The sequence below is a fragment of the Nematolebias whitei genome, chromosome 1 (genome assembly GCF_014905685.2).
Source record: "Nematolebias whitei isolate Nwh7 chromosome 1, NemWhi1, whole genome shotgun sequence".
NCBI lineage: Eukaryota > Metazoa > Chordata > Actinopteri > Cyprinodontiformes > Rivulidae > Nematolebias > Nematolebias whitei.
Genome location: NC_056498.1, coordinates 87,063,748 through 87,084,568, shown reverse-complemented (window position 1 = coordinate 87,084,568; position 20,821 = coordinate 87,063,748). Strand labels below are relative to the sequence as shown.

Sequence of the window (20,821 nt, the reverse complement as noted above, 5' to 3'; positions counted from 1 at the left end):
GTGCCATTTCAGATGTGCAGTAAAAAGGATTTTCGCTGCTCCTGGCACTTTTTAGCCTTCGTTTAGCCGAGAAGTTGCTAATTATTCTCATTATATTATCGCGGTCAACCGACCACTTCTTCCTCAACTCCCAGGCCAGTCTGTGCAGCTGAAGACAACTTTGTTGTGATTTGGTGCTATAAAAATAAACTGAATTGAATTGAAGGGACGGGGGGGGGGGGGGGGGGGGGGGTGTGTGCAATAGATGAAGCTTTTGTCCTTGGTTACCAATGACCCAGGAGAAATTTGATTTGATAGTCGACCCATTCCGAGGCCGTCGGGAGTCAGATTCAGATAAGCTTGATTGTTGTTTTTCTTCAGGCAGACAGATTTTTTTTCTTCAGCCTTGAGTCCATCTGGATGTTCTGTTTCCAAAATGGGCTAATTGTGGGAATGCATTCCACTGATCCATGCTATGAGTCTCCCTCAAGGTCAAACCCACCACGCTGACGAGTCCCAGAAGCCGCAGGCTGCTTGTGATTCTCATAAATCGCCTCCACCTTATGGTTTCGCTCATAAACCAGTTGATTTAGAGTTCCTACAACACGGACCAAACCTTCACTGACTCGGAAGCTTTTCCATGGCCGGTTAACTGCTGCCGATGTCTTCTTCAAAAGTAGATAAAACAGAGCCCTGCCGATGCCAAAAAGCAGAGTCCCTGCTATCATAAATCCAAATATGTAAACGTCTTCGACATCCTCCTGAGACAGAACTGAGAGGCACATCAACTGCCACACACCCCACGGATCCGTGACGTACCCCACAGCGTGAGTCTCAGCTGGACACGCCGGCTCTCTAGGGCCTTGTCGCTTTGATGAAAAAATCTTATCAATAGAGTTGAACGTCCAGGATACCAGATCCATAATCTTCTTAATTTACGTTCGGGAGATGTGAACCAGGCACAGACACACAGAGAGCAGAGCAGGAGGAAGGAAAAACGGGGGAGGAAAGACAAAAGCAGCCACCTCGATGAGAGCCAGGGAGGAAAATAAAATGTTGGTCACGCTGGAGCATTTACCATAGTGAAACATGGAGCACCGTTAGAAACAGAACTGTATTTACAACAAGTTTTTCATTCTTTACAACGACTTTCCTAATAACTGAGAAACCACATTTTGACTGCAGCTCCTGTCTGCCTGATGGGATGTGATGGGAGTGGCTCAGGTTGCCCAGAGTTTACAAAAAGCTGAAGCAAAGAGGTCTACCACGGCATCCAAACAAATGCTAAATACAAAGGTCTGAGCAAAAACTACATCAGAACAATGTGTACGACTAAGAAAAACTTCTACAAAAACTTTTAGAAAAGTATTTAAGTGACACACAGTTGACTAGAACACAGTAAAATAGGTGACAAGACAAACAACATTCAGATAAAAATAAAGAGAAATTCTAAATAAATAAAACTATGTTTATGAGGCCCCATCAAAGGGACAGTTGTTGTGTGAAAGCTCATGGTAAAAAGTAAAATCACATGCTTTACCTGCCACTCCCACTCAGTCTAGTATGCTAAATGAACATTTTCCTGCTTACTTGTGGAGGAACTTGAACTGAGAGCCTGTAGGATGGAGTCAGCCTGTAACGTTGCCATCATTTTTAGCATCAGCTCCGCCTGCTGCTCGAGGCCCACTTCAAGGCGGGCATCCAGTGCTGCAAAGCACCACAGCAGAGGATCAACAGGTTAGATACAAAACAACAACAACAACAACAACAACAACACAAACCGGATTCCAAAACAGTTGGGACACTAAACAAATTGTGAATAAAAACTGAATGCAATGATGTGGAGGTGCCAACATCTAATATTTTATTCAGAATAGAACACAAATCACAGATCAAAAGTTTAAACTGAGAGAATGTATCATTTTAAGGGAAAAATCTGTTGTTTCCAAATTTCATGGCGTCAACAAATCCCAAAAAAGTTGTGACAAGTCCATTTTTACCACTGTGTGGCATCCCCCCTTCTTCTTACAACACTCAGACATCTGGGGACAGAGGAGACCAGTTTCTCAAGTTTAGAAATAGGAATGCTCTCCCATTCATGTCTAATACAGGCCTCTAACTGTTCAATCGTCTTGGGCCTTCTTTGTCGCACCTTCCTCTTTATGATGCGCCAAATGTTCTCTATAGGTGAAAGAACTGGACTGCAGGCTGGCCATTTCAGTACCAGGATCCTTCTCCTACGTAGCCATGATGTTGTGATTGCTGCAGAATGTGGTCTGGCATTATCGTGTTGAAAAATGCAGGGTCTTCCCTGAAAGAGATGACGTCTAGATGGGATAATATGTTGTTCTAGAACCTGAACATAGTTCTCTGCATTAATGGTGCCTTTCCAGACATGCAAGCGTTGGTTACGTACTGTAACCCCAGATTCTATGAATATAGGCGTAGCCCTTTAAGGCTGTCGCTGATGGGTTTATCCCGTTATGCAGAGCATAAGCACTGAAAAAAATTTAGTCCACGCCCACCTGCTGTGTGGGCCCCACCCGGTCCGTATAAATTACGTTAAGAGCGGGAAATCGGCTCCCAAAATAGCTTTTTTCTTCAGCCATTTAGGAGCCAGTGAGGCCCGACGCTTAAAGGGCTACGCCTATATTCATAGAATCTGGGGTTACAGTACGTAACCAACGTTCTATGTCATATAGGCTTCGCCCTTTAAGGCTGTCGCTGATGGGTTAAGGGCGAAGCGGATGTGGTCCTCGCCTCACTGGGTCCATTCGAACACAGTAAGAAGCGGAAGCTTGCCCAAAAAACGTCTTGTCACTCAGCTCCCCGTGTGCATAACTACGCATCGCGTAATTATGTGCCATGCACAGACGCATGTTGTGTAACTATGCGTTCTGACAAAGCATGAATGCCCTGGAAAACTTTCAATGGGAAGAAGAAGTTGAAAAGAGGGGGGGGGGGGGGGACATAAACCAACTGGTTCATGGCTGAACAGTATAAACAGATTAATGTCCATGAATTGATTATTGATCAAATGAACTGATTGGTAACAATAATCATGAACTGATTAGTGACAATAGAACCAAAATCACAGACATGACTTGTGACTGATAACATCTCACACTGTAATGCATGCAGACAGATGTGAGCTTAAACAGAGTTCCATGAGAACAATAATATTCATTCTGTTAGAGCACTAAGGACAGAATGTGTCATGGAACGAACCGTTACATCACGTAGGTAAAAGCGAATAAATGAGCAGGGTGTTGACCATGCAGCCGCAGTGCATATGTCCTGCATTGACATACCATTATGCAGAGCAGTCCAAGATGCGATACCCCTGGTCGAGTGTGCTTAGAGGTTGACAGGAGGCTCTAAATCTGATGCTCTGTAGGCTTCAGAAAAAACCTCACACAGCCAGTGTGACAAGCGCTGGATGGATAACGGGCGACCTGCAGAAGCATCTCTATAATGCACAAACAATTGTTGAGTTTGAAACGCATTGCAGCTGTGCGCGCTATGTAACACGTCAACGCCCGCACCGGGCAGAGAAGATGAAAAGATGCTTCCTCTTCTGATCTGTGGGGGGGAAGAAACCCCTCCAACGATATCACTCTTGATTTAAAAGAGCTCGTGATGTTTTAGGCATAAAAGCTGGGTTGGTCTTAAATCAGCTGAGCTGCCCGTCAGCCTAAATTCTAAGGCATGACGAAGCAACAGAGAGGGCAGATAATTACTTACCCTCTTAGCGGGTGTTAAAGCCAGCAGCAGGGCTGTTTAAAGAGACAAGAATTTTAAGTGAAAACCTGATCCAGAGGCTCAATTGGAGCTTTGATCAGGACTCGCAGGACCAGCGTTAAATCCCACTGTGGAGCAAGTGGACGTGAAGCAGGCCTGCGTCTCTGAACACCTTTTAGAAAAACGCTTCATCAGCGGGTGATTAAAAGCTGTTCTGTCTCCGAAACCTTCGTGGCAGGAAGAGATGACTGCAACGTACGTTAAAGCGTACTGAATGCCAACTTCCTATCCATCAGCTGTTGTAGAAAGACAACACGCCGCCTAAAAGGCATGAGGTGGCCTCTGAACCTTTCTCTGTACACCAGCGCTGAAAAGCCGTCCCCTTTGATGTGTACAGAACTGTGGTAGATGCAGCACGTGAATCTTGAATTGTGCACACTATCTCCTGAGGGAGACCCATCCTCTCTAAGTGGGACCGCTCAGCGGTCAGACCCACAGGTGCTGACCTATTTCTGGGTAACTCTTGATCGCTCCTCCTGCCTGAAGGAGAGCATCCTCCCTCCACGGCAGTTCCACGGCGACCCGACAACAGACGGTGCAGGCCTGGGAACCATGGTGCGTTCACACGCTCGGGAGCCACCAGGAGAGCTGTCAATCCCTCCTCCTGAACTCGGTTCAGGAACCGTAAAAACAGAGGAGGTTGGGGAAAAAACGCGTACAAAAGCGTTTTGGGCCACGGGCTGTGAGCAAATGCGTCCCCCCCCAGCGATGGATCGTCTCGCGGGCTCAGGGAAAACCATAGTTGACACTGAGCGTTCTCTCGCGTCGCAAACAGGTCCACAGCTGCTTTGCCAACTTCTGCCACGTCTGAAAACATCAGATCTGGATGGAGGGTCTGGTCCACGTGACGTGGGCCGCCCCTGGACATCACATCTGCCCCTCTGTTCAGAACACCGGATATGTAAACCGCTCTAATAGAGAGCAGGTTTTGATGAGCCCAACACAGTAGCTTTCGCGCAATGTGTAACATCTGGGCTGAACGCACACCCTTTGATGGTTATGTACGCAGCAGTCATCATGTTGTCTGTGTGAATCAACACGTGTTGATTCTGTAGCACGGGAGCAAAGTGTTGAATCATATTCAGTACTGTGCGACACTCCAAAACATTGATGTGGGCTGATGTGTAGTGGGGCCACAGCGCCCCTACTGCTTGAGATAGGCATGCCCCCCCCCCAGCCTGACAGCGACGCGTCCGTGAAGACTGACCCGTGTGACGTGGGTCTGCTGAGGGGGACTCCCTCTGACAGAAACAAGGTGTTTCCCCAGAGTCGGAGGTCTGCTCTCACAGAGGAAGGGACAATGATCATCCGTCGTTTTGTTTTACTGGATCCACATGCAGACGTGCAAAACCACCTCTGGAGGCGTCTCATGTGTAACAAACCAGCGGAACCACTGTGTGAGTGACATCATTCCCAACAGCTTCATGACGGAGACAGCTGTTATCACTTGCCAGGTCTTACGTGGCTGAGTTGACTTTAAAAAAGTGTCGAATCTAGTTTTGTGATAAACGAGCTTTCATGGTGGTTGAATTTAATTCCACTCCCAGAAAAAACAAATGTCTGGGCCGGGAAAATCGAGCTTCTTTCCAATTTATGGCGAAGCCCAGATTTAACAGGTGTGATGTCAACACCTGATCCTGCATCAGCGCCTCCTGTCTGGAGTGACAGGAGCAGCAGATCATCCAGGTAAAACAAAAAACTCTCGTCTCTGTGTTAGGATGATCGGTATGCGTTCTCTGGATGTTATACAACAGATCCAAAAAACGGTCTCACCCCTCCGATCCGTGAGTAAAAACCCTGTGTTTTCTCTCCGTTGGGGGACTCTGTAGATTACTTTTATCAGAAACACTTGGACTTCTACATTTAGGGATGAGATTTAGTCTGATGATGACGGGACCGTTTTTATAACTCCTCTGAATGGAGGGGTTCGGGTTGCAAACTGTAACTTGTACCATTTGCATAAAACCTTGTCCATCCATCTGAAAAACGGCGAGCATGTTTTAGCCACTCTACGTAACGTTCGTAGGGTGAACGTGCGTTAAGTGATGTGTCACGTTTTGTACGGCTGTCAGCAGTCCGCCCCTCAACCGCCGTCATGCGTCGCGGGAATGTTTTCTGTGTGATCCAGGGCGAGGCTTGTGCTGAGGCGAAGTGTGTGACAGCTGATGACGCGGTGGGGCTGCGCGTTTGACGTCGCTGTGCGAACGTTGAAAAGGCGGAGGGCGTGACTTCATTAACGCCGTGCTGTTGGAGTGAAGGCTGCTAGCCCCGCGGGAGCACACGTTTTTCTCTGGAGGGACGCGCGCCGCTCTCGCTGGAGGGGCGCGCGCTGGAGGGAGGCGGGACTCATTACCGGGTTCTTTCAGCTGCTTCACGTTTAAGCTGCGGTGAGCTGCCGAACGCTGAGACGCGGTGGGTGACGGCTGCCCGCGTTTGATTCGTTGAGACGGGTGTCGCTTCTTGTGAGAGAGAAGGACCTCCACCCGAACCAGCCTGCGGACCACATTTATACCGATGTGAGCTGGTTAGCGCCGGGCAGCTGTGTGTGTGCGCCAGCATCAACGCAGCGCCGTTGGATGGAGGCTATTTCATCCTTGTGATCGACTCGTCATGTCTAGAGCGGCGGTGAGTTTAAAAACCTTATTTAAGGACACCGGCTCATGTGGAGGCTGTTCCATCCCACGAGTGCGAGTTGACACCGCTTGAGTGAGGATCGTGCAGTTCTAGTTGATAACGAGTTATTTTCGCTTACCGTTGTGCCGTGATCGACTCGTCATGTCTAGAGCGACGGTGAGTTTAAAAACCTTTAATTAAGGACACCGGCTCATGTGTGGAGGCTGTTCTGTGATCGACTAGTCATGTCTTAGAGCGACGGTGAGTTTAAAAACCTTATTTAAGGACACCGGCTCGTGTGTGGGGGCTGTCTCATCCCACGAGTGCAAGTTGACATCGCTTGAGTGAAAATCGTGCAGCTCGGGATTATAACGAGTTATTTTCACTTACCATCGTGCCCTGTAAGCGACTAGTAATGTCTTGGAGCGGCGGTGAGTTTAAAAAACCTTATTAAGGACACCGGCTCTTAATGTGTGCGGCCGCTGTGAGCTCATCCGAGCTTACAGACTGGCTAAAAAACAGACACTTTGATCATTAATGATGATTTATTTCAACTTTCGTGTCACTTTTACACACACCCTCCGGAGACCGTCATTTTGAGAAACTTCTCTCTCATGAGCTCTGCGATTGTTTGCCTAGAGCGCTGTCTTGCAGGCGAACTCTGGGGAAACGCTGAGCTGCAGGTTGCCGGAATGAAGAGGGCTGGATTCTGACGGGCGGGGCTGATGGTGGAACTCAGCGAGAGCCGCGGCCGTGGAAAAGTCGAAGCTTGCTCGCGACGGTCCCTCCAGCGGGCCGGGATGGGCCGCGCGGCTTGATGAGGTGGCGCACAGTCTCTGGCACCTCCTCCGACTGTTTCAATTCGCCAGCATGGTTTGAAGCTGCTCTGAACAGCGCGTCCGCCATGGGCTTCATCAAGTCTTGTGCAGTTTCTCCGGCAGCGAGGGGAGTAACGAAGCCAGGTGGATCGTTGGATCATCGTCATCCGCGCTGCAGTCCTCGACAGGCAAACCGTAGGAGAGGCACATATGTTGAGCTGGCGTCAGCTGCCTTACAGAGGGAGTTCTTTGTCTCCAAGGCAGGTCTGCGGCCTTCAGTCCCTTGGACATGCTATATGCTAGCAGCGCACGTTGTTGCTAACTGCGGCTGCCTGAAAAACACATCGGTGGGCTAGATTGGAGAGCGTGGTCGCCGTCTGGTTCGTGTTCCTCCGGAGGGACGGGACACTGCTCCGACCTGGGCAGCTTCGCTCCGAAAGCTTCCGCGAGGCTTGGCTCCAGGGGGGTTACCGAGGAATAGCCCCGCTCGGTGAATCCCTCAACTCTGGTGATGGGAGCGGACTGGGGACCGACTCCTCCAATCTACCAGGAAAGAACCGTCTGTGGCCTCGCCCGTCGAACGTCCTGTTGGAACGCGAGGCCGTATGGATCAAGACGGTGAGCCACAGTGGAGCCCAGTGAAAAACAACCTTCCCGCCGATCATCCGAACTGGCGGGAAAAGGCGTGGGACGTAGAAAAAAGGGGTCCCTTCATGTCAGCCTCCTCCTGGGTTCCGCCGGGCAACCGTGAGGGCGCTGTCGGCCGGGAGCGGTGTGATCGCCGATGCGAAACGAGGTGGGATGGGGTGAGCATTCACTCAGCCCCCCTCCACCTACACTACGCTCCCCAGGAGGGAATGAGCAGCGGGGGCTGCAGCTGAGCACGCCTTGCCCCGGAGGAACCATCCGGTTCGCCCCGAGGGTCGGCGATAAGAGGAAAAAATACAAGATGGTGTTGTCCAGCGTGTAGTGACCTGTCACTGGGAAATGTTCCCCGACGCTTACCTTGGAATAAGACTGCTCGTCATCTTCTCCTCGGGGAGGAGAACTCACCGGACGACCGGAGGTCGACTGCCGGGCCAAGCATCCTTCACAAAGGTTGGTCATTTACACAATTTATCCTCTTTGTTCTTCTGACAGTGCTATATTAGCTCACTGAAGAAAAAATGGGAGCCGATTTCCCGCTCTTAACGTAATTTATACGGACCGGGTGGGGCCCACACAGCAGGTGGGCGTGGACTAAATTTTTTTCAGTGCTTATGCTCTGCATAACGGGATAAACCCATCAGCGACAGCCTTAAAGGGCGAAGCCTATATGACATAGAACTGCCCATGCCACAAGCGCTCATACAACCCCATACCATCAGTGATGCAGGCTTCTGAACAGAGCGTTGATAACAACTTGGGCTATCCTTGTTCTCTCTGGTCTGGATGACATGGCGTCCCAGTGTTCCATAAAGAACTTCAAATCGTGACTCATCTGACCACAGAACAGTCTTCCATTTTGCCACACTCCATTTTAAATGACCCCTGGCCCAGTGCAAACGTCTGAGCTTGTGGAGCTTGCTTAGAAATGGCTTCCTTTTTGCACTGTAGAGTTTCAGCTGGCAACGGCGGATGGCACGGTGGATTGTGTTCACTGACAATGCTTTCTGGAAGTATACCTGAGCCCATTCTGTTATTTCCTTGACAGTGGCATTACTGTTTGAGGTGCAGTGACGTTTAAGGGCCCAGAGATCACGAGCATCTAGTAGAGTTTTACGGCCTTGACCCTTACGCACAGCGATTGTTCCAGATTCTCTGAATCTTTTGATTATGTTATGCACGGTTGATGATGATAACTTAAAAGTCTTTGCTATTTTACGCTGGGTAACACCATTCTGGTATTGCTGCACTATCTTTCTGCGCAACAATGGTGGAATTGGTGATCCTCTTACCATCTTGGCTTCTGAGAGACACTGACACTCTGAGAAGCTCTTTTTATACCCAATCATGTTGTCAATTGACCTAATTAGTGTTAATTGGTCTTCCAGCTGTTCGTTATATGCTCAATTTCTTTTTTCCAGCCACTTATTGCTACTTGTCCCAACTTTTTTGGGATTTGTTGATACTGTGAAATTTTGAATCAACATATTTTTCCTTTAAAATGTTACATTTACTCAGATTAAACTTTTGATCTGTCATCTAAGTTATATTACGAATAAAATATTGACAATTGCCATCTCCACATCATTGCATTCAGTTTTTATTCACAATTTGTTTAGTGTCCCAACTTTTTTGGAATCTGGTTTGTAATAATAATAATAATAAATAACAATAATAATAATAATAATAATAATAATAATAATAATAATAATAATAATAATAATAATAGCTGAAAATTTTCCTTGTGTTTAAAGTTGATGAAAAAAGCTTGTGCTCACCTTGTGACACGGACACAGTCAGACTCTGTGAACCAGGTTTCTCAGCAGCAACTGTAGGTTTGGACCCTTGAATACCAACCCCTCCAATGTAAGGGTTGTACCCGTATGTGCCATAGTCAGCCCCCCAGTAGTCATACCAGGTGCTGCTGATGGGCTGTAACGAGAAACACCGAAGACAAACTTGAGGAGAAAAAGAAACAAATACTCAATGACCAACTTATTTAGCTCTATGTGGTTTATTTTCCCTTTACCTGAACAAATTAAAATGTATACAGAAATTATTTGTAAAATTACACTTTATAATGTTGGGATGAACGGCAGAACAGTTGGTTAGAAATGTTGCCTTGTAGTGAAAGGGTTGAAAAATTCAACTGCGAGACACTACACATAACTGGGTTTAAGAAAAGAGTTTCCAGGAAATACACTTTTGCTTTAAAAATGTTTCGGGCAGACTGGAATTCCTACACAAACAAGTGGAAAAAGATGTGGTCAGACAAGACTTGAATAAAAATGGTTTGAACACCACACATCATGCTGAGAACACGTCCCCACAGTAAGGCACGGTGGTGAAAGCATCATGCTGTGGAGAGGTTTTCCATAAGCAGGGACTGGGAAACCAGTCAGAGTGGAAGGAAAGATGAATGGAGTAAAATATAAAGAAATTCTGGGCAGCACGGTGGCGCAACTGGTAGAGCTGCTGCCTCTCAGCGAGCAGGTCCTTGGTTCAAACCCCGGTCCAGGGGACTTTCTGGGTGGAGTTTGCATGTTCTCTCCGTGCATGCGTGGGTTTTCTCCGGGTGCTCCAGTTTCCTCCCACAGACCAAAAACATGCATGTTAGGCTGATTGGTAACTCTAAATTGTCCCTAGGTGTGAGTGAGAGAGTGAATGGTTGTTTGTCTCGTGTGTCTCTATGTGGCCCTGTGATGGACTTGCGACGCGTCCAGGGTGTACCCCGCCCCTCGCACAGTGATTGCTGGACATGGGCACCAGCGACCCCCGTGACCCAAACTGGAACAAACGGGTAAAGATAATGGATGGATGGATGGATAAATAAATTCTCAAGGGAAACATCTGTTGAGTCTTTTTCAAATTTGAGACGATCCAGCAGGACTCTGACCCTGAACACCCTAAAGAAGCAGCACGTCACTGGTACAGCATAAAGAATTAAATATCCTGGAATGAAACCATTGAAGTCAAAATCAGAGCTGGAGCAGTTTTGTCATGAATTAGGGATATAAATTTCAGTGACTTGATGTGTGAAGCTCAAGGAAATAAGTTTGAAGACCTTTGAAACAAACTTGTTTTCTCTATTTAACCCTAATTATTACTGAGTATTTTGTTTAGCTTCCTTACTTATAAACAAATAGAAAATCCATTTAATATCCAAAAGGTGAGACCACAAAATATATTTAAAAAAAACAAGATAAATGAATATTCATGCAACCCAAAGTACATGGATACTTAGGCTTTATATCAATATTTACAAAGAAAGAGGGAAAGAAGAAAAGGATGTCAAAATTTAACGTACCTTAAACACTTTGGCAGCGAGTGGATCTTTTTCCAAATCAATATCTAAAGGATCAATATCAACATCCATCAGGTCTTGTAGCAAGTCAAAGTCTATGTCTTTATCTTTTTCCAAAAATGACAGAGGTGGAGCACCTTTGGATAATAAAAACAGTTTTATTGCTGCAGAGAAAGCGCACAAGCAGTCAAGCAAGAGAAAATATTTATTCAGTAATGGGTCATTTAAATACCATTGAAACCTAAAACCTTACTTCATATGGAGGGTGGGGGATGGGGAGTTGGGGAGTGGGAGGACGTTCTTTGAAAAGTAAATCGGCTGAACTCCTACTTAAGCCCCCAGTATACTGCCGCGTACATCCATACGCAGAGGTACGCACGTACGTACGCAGAGGTACGTGCGTACCCCCCAGCGTACCCTCTGTGCATAGCTCAAATTTTTACGACCGCATACGCGTACGCAGTGTCGCACAATTAACTGCCCAGCGACAGACTGTTTTGTATGCGACACCAATGTATTAATTTCCCCTTCTTCATCCCTGATCTGGCCTTTTCTTTCGTTTTTTGCCAAGAGGCAGTGATCTCTTCCTCCTCTGTTGATGCCATGACTGAAATGGTGAGAAATTAAGGAATTTGTCACGAGCGAATTAAACTCAGGTCCAGCGTGGCTGCAGGAGGGTCTGGAGATTTCCTGGTGGGCTGGTCTGATGTGTGGGCTGTAGAGCCAGCGCTCTGGTTTTTTTTTTTTTTTTTTTTTTAGATATTTTTATTAACAACATATAAACACAGAACATCGCTGCGGCGGAGGCTGCCAGCACTCGTTTTTTTTTCTTTTTTCCGACCTGTCAATCAATCCAGTAGGCGTGTCAGCAAATGACCAATCGGCGACCTCAATTTGTCCCGAAGGTAAATGCCCCTTGTCTGTGAAGCTGCTCTGCAGCTGTTCGGGGTGTACGCTGGAGTATGAAGTCTGAACCCTCTGCGTACAGTACACGCGTACATATGCGTGAATGAACGTACGCGGGAGTATACTGGAGCCTTTAGGTTTAACCTACCGAATCGTAACTACACAAGGCAATATTGAAAATCTAACATCCCTCAAAAGCACCCAACAACTTGGTGAGTCTAACTAAATAAATATTAATACTGGGAAAACAAAGGTGTTGCACATGAATTTATTCAAAAGGAGGAAAACATGACCAAAACCACATGACACTGTTATTTATCACAAAGTGTGTGGGGTTAAACCATTGCCTGTGTGGTGCTGTGTTACCCACGCACTTTGAAACACTGAAGAGGTCCCTGTAGTACCTGCGATGATATCAGGCACCAGAGCCTCGTCGATGCTCTCCACCAGGGGGATGGAAGCTGGCTGGGACAGAGAGTCATCTGAATCTGCCACTGCCGAGGAGGACGACGCTCCAGCCTCCTCACCCACAACCACCACCTCATCCATGGCATCCAGAGAAACTGGAGACAGCAGTTCACCTGGAATGGGAGCAACAGTTAATCTAAAGCCAAAAGACTTTCAAATATTATTTTTTGTAAGATGCATGTGTGGACAGTTTTCTAATTGATGCACTCTCCTGCTGGATGTCCATTCATTGCTCACTTGCACATATTCTGAATATTAATTGATTTTGAGTCTTCTGTCATCCTTTAATGTGCAAGACATTCTAATAACTGAAAACATTATCCGGACACCTAGCTGTAAATATCTACTCTAACCTTTAAAATCAGATTTATTTGTTGAGTCCTTTGCAGCAGTAAAAAAATCTGAGGCCAAACAATGAATTTGTTTTACTGTAAGCATCATCTTCAGCCCTGAACTGAAACACATCCACAAATATATTTCCTGCCTTGAATTAAATGCTGCTTCTTGGTCATGTTGACTCCCAGTTATAAAAACGCATCTAATTAATTGTTTTAAGTTTGAGTATAGAGCGTGCTCATTATCTTTATCATATTAGAGTTATAGTTAGCCAATCTTTTTACACTTGGACAAGTGAAAATGACTTTTACATAACATGTACTTTAATGGTCTGATGACTGGTGATATTAGTTAAAAAGAACAGATCATGTGAAATTAAATATTTCTGTTTAAATAATGAATTTCATTGTTCTTCTAAACAAATACGGTCACTTTTGGGAACTCTTATTTTTTTAAATGCATATTTATGTTTGCAAAAAATATTGTTTGATATTCTCAAAACAGCAAAGCCCTAATGTTTCCCCATTTTAAACATTTTGAAGCAAAACTAAATAATAATGACAAGAAAACAACTCAAAAAAGGAACATTTAAAAAGCTCAGGTTACAGTACAGAGCTTCGGGGCGTCTCCGATGTGATTAGGGATCATAAATGTTAATATACATTTTTAAATCAAGAGCATTTTAGTAACAGTAAGGTAGTTTAGTTCTCCGTTTCTGGTTTTGTCTGAAAAAGATCAAACATAAAAAAGTGCAAAAACTGAGTCAAAGCAGAAAGACCGGTCTTCATTGTTTAAAATGACATTGCTTTGAGTGCTGATAAGCCAACTTTAAACAAAAACATAATAAAAACACACTGAGAGACAACAAAGGAATGGTATTTACCTAAAAATGGTTGGGACTAGTTTAAGGCCACGTTTGCTGTTCAGGTTTAGTCTATTTCCAACAATATGTACAGTAATTAAAAACATTTTTATTAAGCTGATAAAAAGCTCTCAATCAAAAACTTCAACAAACTGAATGTAAATTAAACGCACCTGCCAGGATGTCCTGCATCATACACGTCAGAGAATATTGAGCCCAGGCTCCCCCCCAGGAGATGTCCCCCCGATTGAAATCTGTCCCGACAAGCAGTAGCAAAAGACGTTCCAGCTGCTGCTCAGACACAACCTCACACAGGTGGATTGTAGGTCTGGTAGCATTTGCAATTCTAGCAAGCACCTAAATGAAAAACGATAATAATCACCATTTAGTTTCTGTACAGAGCTCTTACAGATGTCAAGCTGAGGGAAATACCTTGCAGACAAAAAGTAACAAGTCTGCGTGGCAGGTGAAATCCATGGAGAGGAGGAAGAGGGCGAGCTTCTGAACCACAGAGATGCAGCGCTCGTGGGACAATGTGAAGGGCAAAGGTTCTACTTCTGGGGCTTCTTTGGCTGAGGTTGACTCTGCGTCCAACGTGGAACGAGACCATTCGGCTGTTCGTCGCAGACGGATTAAGTCTTTAAAGTGCTGGAAGAAGAACAACAAAAAGTCATTAGGGTTACTGGAGTTAAACAAGCAGACCCCACTTTAAATGTATGATCAGTACAATGATTTAATGTGAGGTGGGGTTCCCCAGCGGTCCGTAACTCTCCCTTTTTACATGTCTGGTTCCATCTTTAACCCTCCTGTTATGTTCGTTTCTGAGGTAAAGCAATAATGCCCGTGGGTCAATTTGACCCGGGGAGTGTTTAATCATGTAATAGTGTCAGAAACCCAAAAAATCCTCCAAAACATTTTTGTATCTGATTATTAACTCCAATACTAAGCATGTCAGTTAATATTTGTGCAATTATGTTTTTTTATTTATCATAAATAAAGGATAAATGACGACAACTAACTCATTTTGACATAAAAAATGTGATTTACATTTTTTATGTTTGCTGAAAAAACCTACACACACAAAAAAACTAATTATCCTTGAAAGTGATTTTTGTAAAAAAAATTATATTACATTTTAATTAACATGAAACTTCATTCCACTATTATACCAATGATTTAGAATTTAATCTTCAGCCTAAAAAGACAGCCACAGCTCCTTTGAAGGCTTTATTGGAATGTACTGACAACTTAATTTCACATTTGTCATTTAACTTTTGTTCTAGAATTGCGCCGCTCAAGGTGGCTGCATGTTGGAGCAGCTCTCTTAATTTCATTCTGAGATTTTGCTTTTGGAAACTTTAATTCCTTTTTTTCTGGATGTAAATCACATTTTTTGGACAATTGTTTCCTCTGGTATTGGATGCTGTGCAGCTGGAAGGATTTTTACTGAAACTTTTTTAGTTTTGGACATTTGTTATGATGCGTAACCATGGCAACAAGGCAGTTTTCTACAACCAACAGCAGCTGTGCTCGAGTGCCTGACCACTGAGATCCTGGAACTAGCAGGAAACACGGCTCATGACAGCAGAAGGACAGGATCGTCCCTCGGCACCTACAGTTGGCTGTCCACAGCGACGAGGAGCTCAGCAGACTGCTGGGAGGAGTGGCCAACACTCTGGGAGTAGTTCTGCCCAGCATTCGGACGGTCCTACAGCCCAGGGGAACCGAGAGGCCAGCCGAGTCTGGGTGGATGGATCGGACGGCATCTACAGCCAGTTTCTTAGGATCCACTGTGGGATGGACCTATACAAGAGATCCTTCCTGTCTACAGCCATCAGTATCTATAACATCTCTTAATGAAATGAGGATAACGAGTTACAACAACAAATAATTTCCCTTTGGGATTAATAAAGTTTTTGTTTTTGTTTTTTTAATTAACTTTCTTAATCTCAATGAAGAATGTACTTCTTTACAGAACTCCTGACATTTGTTTAGAAGTTAAGTTACCCTGAATGTGCTGAACAATAGTATCCCCCTTTATCTCACAAGAACAGAGCCTGTGGTCAAAGCTAGTTTTGTTTAACTGAGGGACAAGGCCAAGGTCAAATTTTATCTTTTATTTTGCAGCACATTGGTCAATACTTGTTGCTTTTCAAGGTCATTATAAATAAAAGTGACTTTACTGAAACCCACTGTGTGGTGGACTACTCACCTTGGAAGTGGCTTGTTTAAGTTTGGCCTGTTCCACCAGCAGTTTATAGGAGGAACCTTTGTTGCTTTGGATCTTATCCTTCTCAATTTGCTCAACCAAAGCTTTCTGTTTAGCTTTCAAAAGGTTTAGCTGCTACAAATAAAACAACATCATTAACAAAAAGTACAAAAGCATTTCAGGCGGTTTTTTAGAACCTCCACTAGAGCAGTGTTTAGTTAAATATGCAGGACATTTTCTTGCATTATACATTTTTTAAAGACAGCTAAGTTATGCTGGTTTTGGACTGAAAACCATTTACCTGCTTGTGATGGACGAGCTGCTTGCGGAGTTTGCGTGAGTAAAGACGATCCAGGCTACTGCTACCTTTAGCTGCCCTGCTTGTGTTCTGAGACTGAAGGTTGTTGTTAATGAAACTCCACTGAATACCTACAAAATAAAATCAGAAATGTAAAAGCTGAAAGATAACCAGTGAGAGCACTGGGTTACTTAACATAAACCCTAGTTCTTTAATAAAAGAGTGAGGGGGTTTAATATGGGAATTGTCAACTATGGAAACTCCAAAACATCACGTTTGAGACCAACTGGCTGAGGGTCCCTGGTAGATATGGAGGTCCTGCATGATGCCAGGCACAAGCAGGATACAGCCTCCCTGGCTTTCAGCTCGACCCTTTGGTGGGAGTAGCAGCTGTAACCATGATGAAGGATGTAGCACGTCATGACGTTAGCTTATTTGCAGCTAGTGCTAGCAGTGGAGTCAAATCCAAGCTAACCATATTGTCTAAATCATCCATTCATTCAACCTTTATTTAAATCAGGTTGTCATAACATGCTAGCTGAAGAATAAACCTTCTGGCTAGCAAGCTAATGCTAAACCAAAAGGAAAACAATCTTGCCTTAACGCATTAGCTTGATTTACACCTGCAACCGCTGTTTAAAAACAAATTGAGCAGCAGGAGAAACAACTCGTCTCGACAGTGATGCTTCTTTAATTCAACTAAGACACTTCTCATGAAGCGCAGACTTATTCAGCATGATCCATACCAGTGTCAGGAACTGCATTATGTGACATATTTCTTTATCAAACTCCTGAGAACTGTTAAGCAGCTAACCAAGCTCCCATGAATGTGCTGAGGGAGCTTAATTGTAAATTTTACAGGAAAAAAAGCCCAAATGAGTGGGCGCTGGTCGGTTAACTGTGGTAGTATGATGTGAGTGGCGCGCCGATCCCAGCTCAACCAGTCTGTCTCAGACAGACATGACATCATGGGTGCTTCCAGTCAGTCACAATAAGGGCGATTCCCACAGCAAGACACAGAGTCAATTTAGAAAGAGAACTAAATTCGTAAAGTTAAGCTGTGAGAGCAACTCTTAATGAGAACAGACAGGAAAATGTGCTATTAAAAAGAAAATGTTTCTCATCTGCAAATCAACATATGCATTCTGCAAAACAAACAAAAAGCATTAAATAGCAGCATATACAACTTCCAAAGACCATTAAGCTTAGGTTCATAATTCTAGCTTATACCTGATGCAGGTTTGTCCCGTTCCTTCCCTCCAAGGTTCTTTTTGCCTCCTGAAGCCTCATCTTCTATACTGGCTACGTAGTCCAACAGTCTGGAAACCAGCATCACGACCCAGCTGATCATTGGAATATCCAAAATACCTGGAAGACGCACCAACAAATGACTGTACCGCACCTCTACTTCAACAGTGTTCATGTAAGCATTTACAAACAAATCAAACTGTGTCTTTTTTTACTCACAAATACATTAGGTTATAATCATTAGGCATTTTTGTCACAACTTTGATTTGCTTTAATGTATGTTTGTATAACGACTTCACACAAAAATTACCTTCAGTCCTGCGTTGAAAGGTAGCTTGTGGCTGCTGCAGTGGAGACAACAAGTTGTCCAGGAGGTTGAGGAGGCCCTCTAAAACACCACTGTTACTCAGAGATCTTTGGCCGATGCAGGACAGGAGCATGAAGACTCTGGAAGGAACAGACAATACACGAGTTACTGTGTCCACTGTGATTTGGAGAAAAATGTTAAGCTCATCTTTGTCAGAGAAGTGCAGCAAGTTACAGAATACAAGTTGGTGCAAGCTGTTACACCAGGGGACCTGAAAACTGACATTACACTACTGGTTTTAAGGTGAAAACGATTGGCATCCCATATTTTGGAGGAACTTCCGAGGAAACCTCCCAAAACAACATACGATCCATTTGAAACAAACAAACAGACAGGACCCTCAAACAGGAAGTGGTTTAACCCTAAGGATGAAACAGCCAAATACAAACTCAGCAGCATGGTGCAGGCAGTCCAGTGCAGTGAGGTGTTCGGAGCTCTACATCAGGGAAACTAAACAACCTCCTGTTACAGATGAGGGCCACAACACAGAAGAGCCAGCTCTTCAGGCCAAGACTCAGCTGTTCACCTATATTTTAAAAACATAGGACACTCCTTTAAAGACAGTAAAGTTCATATTGTAGACAAAAATCTATATCACTTATTGGTGTGCTTTATGTCACCTCCACAGAAAGCTAACAACAACTACCTCCGCAATGTCAGCTCTCCAGCCCTGAGGAGCCCGGCCTGTTGTGTCGAGTCTCAACAATAGAGAGAGCACACTTTTGCACGGTGGAGAACGCAGGAGTTTCTCTGATGGGGGGGGCTATGCAATAGTATGGTGGTGAGAGGGGTTTTGACACCAGAGCAGTCCAAGCTCCACATAAACTACTGGGACCTATTGGCAGTTCTGCTGGTGTTGAGACATAGTTTTTATCCAGCTCCGAGATGTTTTGATCAAAACAGAAAACACAACGGTAATTTCATACAAACACAGGGAGGGACTCATTCTCTTCCCCTGTTGAAACTGTCTCACACTCTGGCAATGGTGCAGCATACATTTTCTGTCTATCAGGACCACTCGCGTCCATAGGAAAATGAATATGGGTTCATATTTGTACTCTACGCTGTTCCTCTCCTTCAGGGAACAGTGGTCATATGTATAACATGACAGTTCTTGAATATAAAAAACTGTCAGTGAGCAGTTCACACACAAACATCCCAGTCCCTTTTTTGGGATTCTCCACAGCTGTGGGTTTAGAATCGACATGTTTCAGAGCCTAGCATGAATACTTGGTCATGACTCATTTCCACTGAGGTTTAAAGTGCATGTGACATTCATACTGTACAAATACAAAAGTGAAACATCTTAACTTTAAAGAAACATGGCTTAATACACTTGATTTTACCCATTTTGTCACATAACTGACATATTTTCTTTTGACCTTGTTGCAGCCAAAGTGAAACAGGAAGTGACAACTTCAAAGAGGAGCTCTTTAAAAGGAGACATCGTCACCATCAAAACTAAACGTGGCATCCTGTTTGTGGACTGGTGTCCCACTGGTTTCAAGGTGGGCATCAACTACCAGCTGCTCACTGTGGTTCCTGGTGGAGACCTGGCCAAGGTCCAGAGGGCCTTGTAGCAACATCATGGCCATCACCGAGGCCTGGACTAGACTAGACCACAAGTTTGACCTGAAGAATGCCAAGAGGACCTTTGTCCACTGGTATGTGGGGATGGAGGAGGAGGAGTTCTCTGAGGATTGGAAGGACATGGCAGCTCTGGAAAAGGATTATGAGGAAGTTGGAGCAGGTAGCATAGAAGAGGAAGATGAGGGTGAAGAATATTACTAATTAATATTAATTAACATTACTTATCAATATTACTATTAATATTGTTTCATTTTCATATAATTTCATGTACACTGCCTGGCCAAAAAAAAAAAATTGCCACCAAAAAAAAAGGTCACACACTAAGCTGGTGAAGATTCTCAGTCATCTAGGACATTGTAAATTCAAAAAAGTTTGAAGCAAAAATAACTGGACTTAACAGAAGACGTTTCGCTCCTCATCCAAGAAGCTTTCTCAGTTCAAACAGCAGAGAGTGTGGGGTTCAGGTTATAAGGCTGAGATAAGATGCACACATACATTTGCAGATTGACTTATCACACTTTAAGAGTAGGGGTTTCTTAAGGTCTTTGTTAATCTAATTCACAGACGTGGCCCCTCTGGTCCCATCTGATAGGTGTGACACTGGCTGGGTATCAGTCCTAAAGCTGCATTATAAGTTTTTGAAAGTTGAAATCTGAGGCCTCCTCCTTTGTTTAGAGATGGTTTCTCTCTTTTTAAATAAACAGCCTCCTTCACCCCCCTCTCAAACCATCTGTGTTCTCGGTACACAATGTGAACATTTTAGTCCTCAAATGAGTGTCCCTTATCCTTGAGGTGGAGGTGAACAACTGAGTCTTGTCCAGAGGAGGTGGCTTTCCTGTGTTGAGCCATGCGTCTGAAGAGTCACTAATATTTCGTTGGACCGCCTTTAGCTTTGATTACATCATGCATTCACTGTGTCATTGTTTCAATAAGCTTCTGCAATGTCACAAGATCTATGTCCATCCAGTGTTGCATTAAATTTTCACCAAGATCTTGCGTTGATGACTAGACACTAGGCATGATGGGTGCCTCACTTAACCTGCCTCTCTTCTTACCCTGATGCACCCATCACTCTGGAACAGGGTAAATCTGGACTCATCAGACCACATGACGACCTTCCATTGCTCCAGAGTCCAATCTTTATGCTCCCTAGCAAACTGAAGCCTTTTGTTGCTGGTTAGCCTCATTGATTAGTGGTTTTCTTAAGGCTACACAGCTAATCAGTCTCAATCCCTTGAGTTTCCCTTCACATTGTACGTGTGGAAATGCTCTTACTTTCACTATTAAACACAGCCCTGAGTGCTACTGTTGTTTTTCTTCAATCTGATTTCACCAAATGTTTAAGTGATCACCGATCACGATCATTCAAGATTTTCT

General features: G+C 44.5%; 1 protein-coding gene across 1 annotated transcript in view; it reads right to left on the bottom strand.

Annotated features, from left to right (window-relative positions):
* The window catches only part of birc6 (baculoviral IAP repeat containing 6), a 223,932-nt gene that overhangs the window by 140,007 nt on the left and 63,104 nt on the right, over positions 1-20,821 (bottom strand). The window contains exons 31-40 of the mRNA XM_037681007.1: positions 17,798-17,934; positions 17,470-17,607; positions 16,243-16,370; positions 15,945-16,076; positions 14,165-14,380; positions 13,906-14,089; positions 12,441-12,647; positions 11,164-11,297; positions 9,635-9,788; positions 1,570-1,686 (exon numbers count right to left, since the gene is read on the bottom strand). Coding sequence (XP_037536935.1) covers positions 1,570-1,686; positions 9,635-9,788; positions 11,164-11,297; positions 12,441-12,647; positions 13,906-14,089; positions 14,165-14,380; positions 15,945-16,076; positions 16,243-16,370; positions 17,470-17,607; positions 17,798-17,934 — 1,547 coding nt within the window. The remainder of the gene's footprint in view (positions 1-1,569; positions 1,687-9,634; positions 9,789-11,163; positions 11,298-12,440; positions 12,648-13,905; positions 14,090-14,164; positions 14,381-15,944; positions 16,077-16,242; positions 16,371-17,469; positions 17,608-17,797; positions 17,935-20,821) is intronic.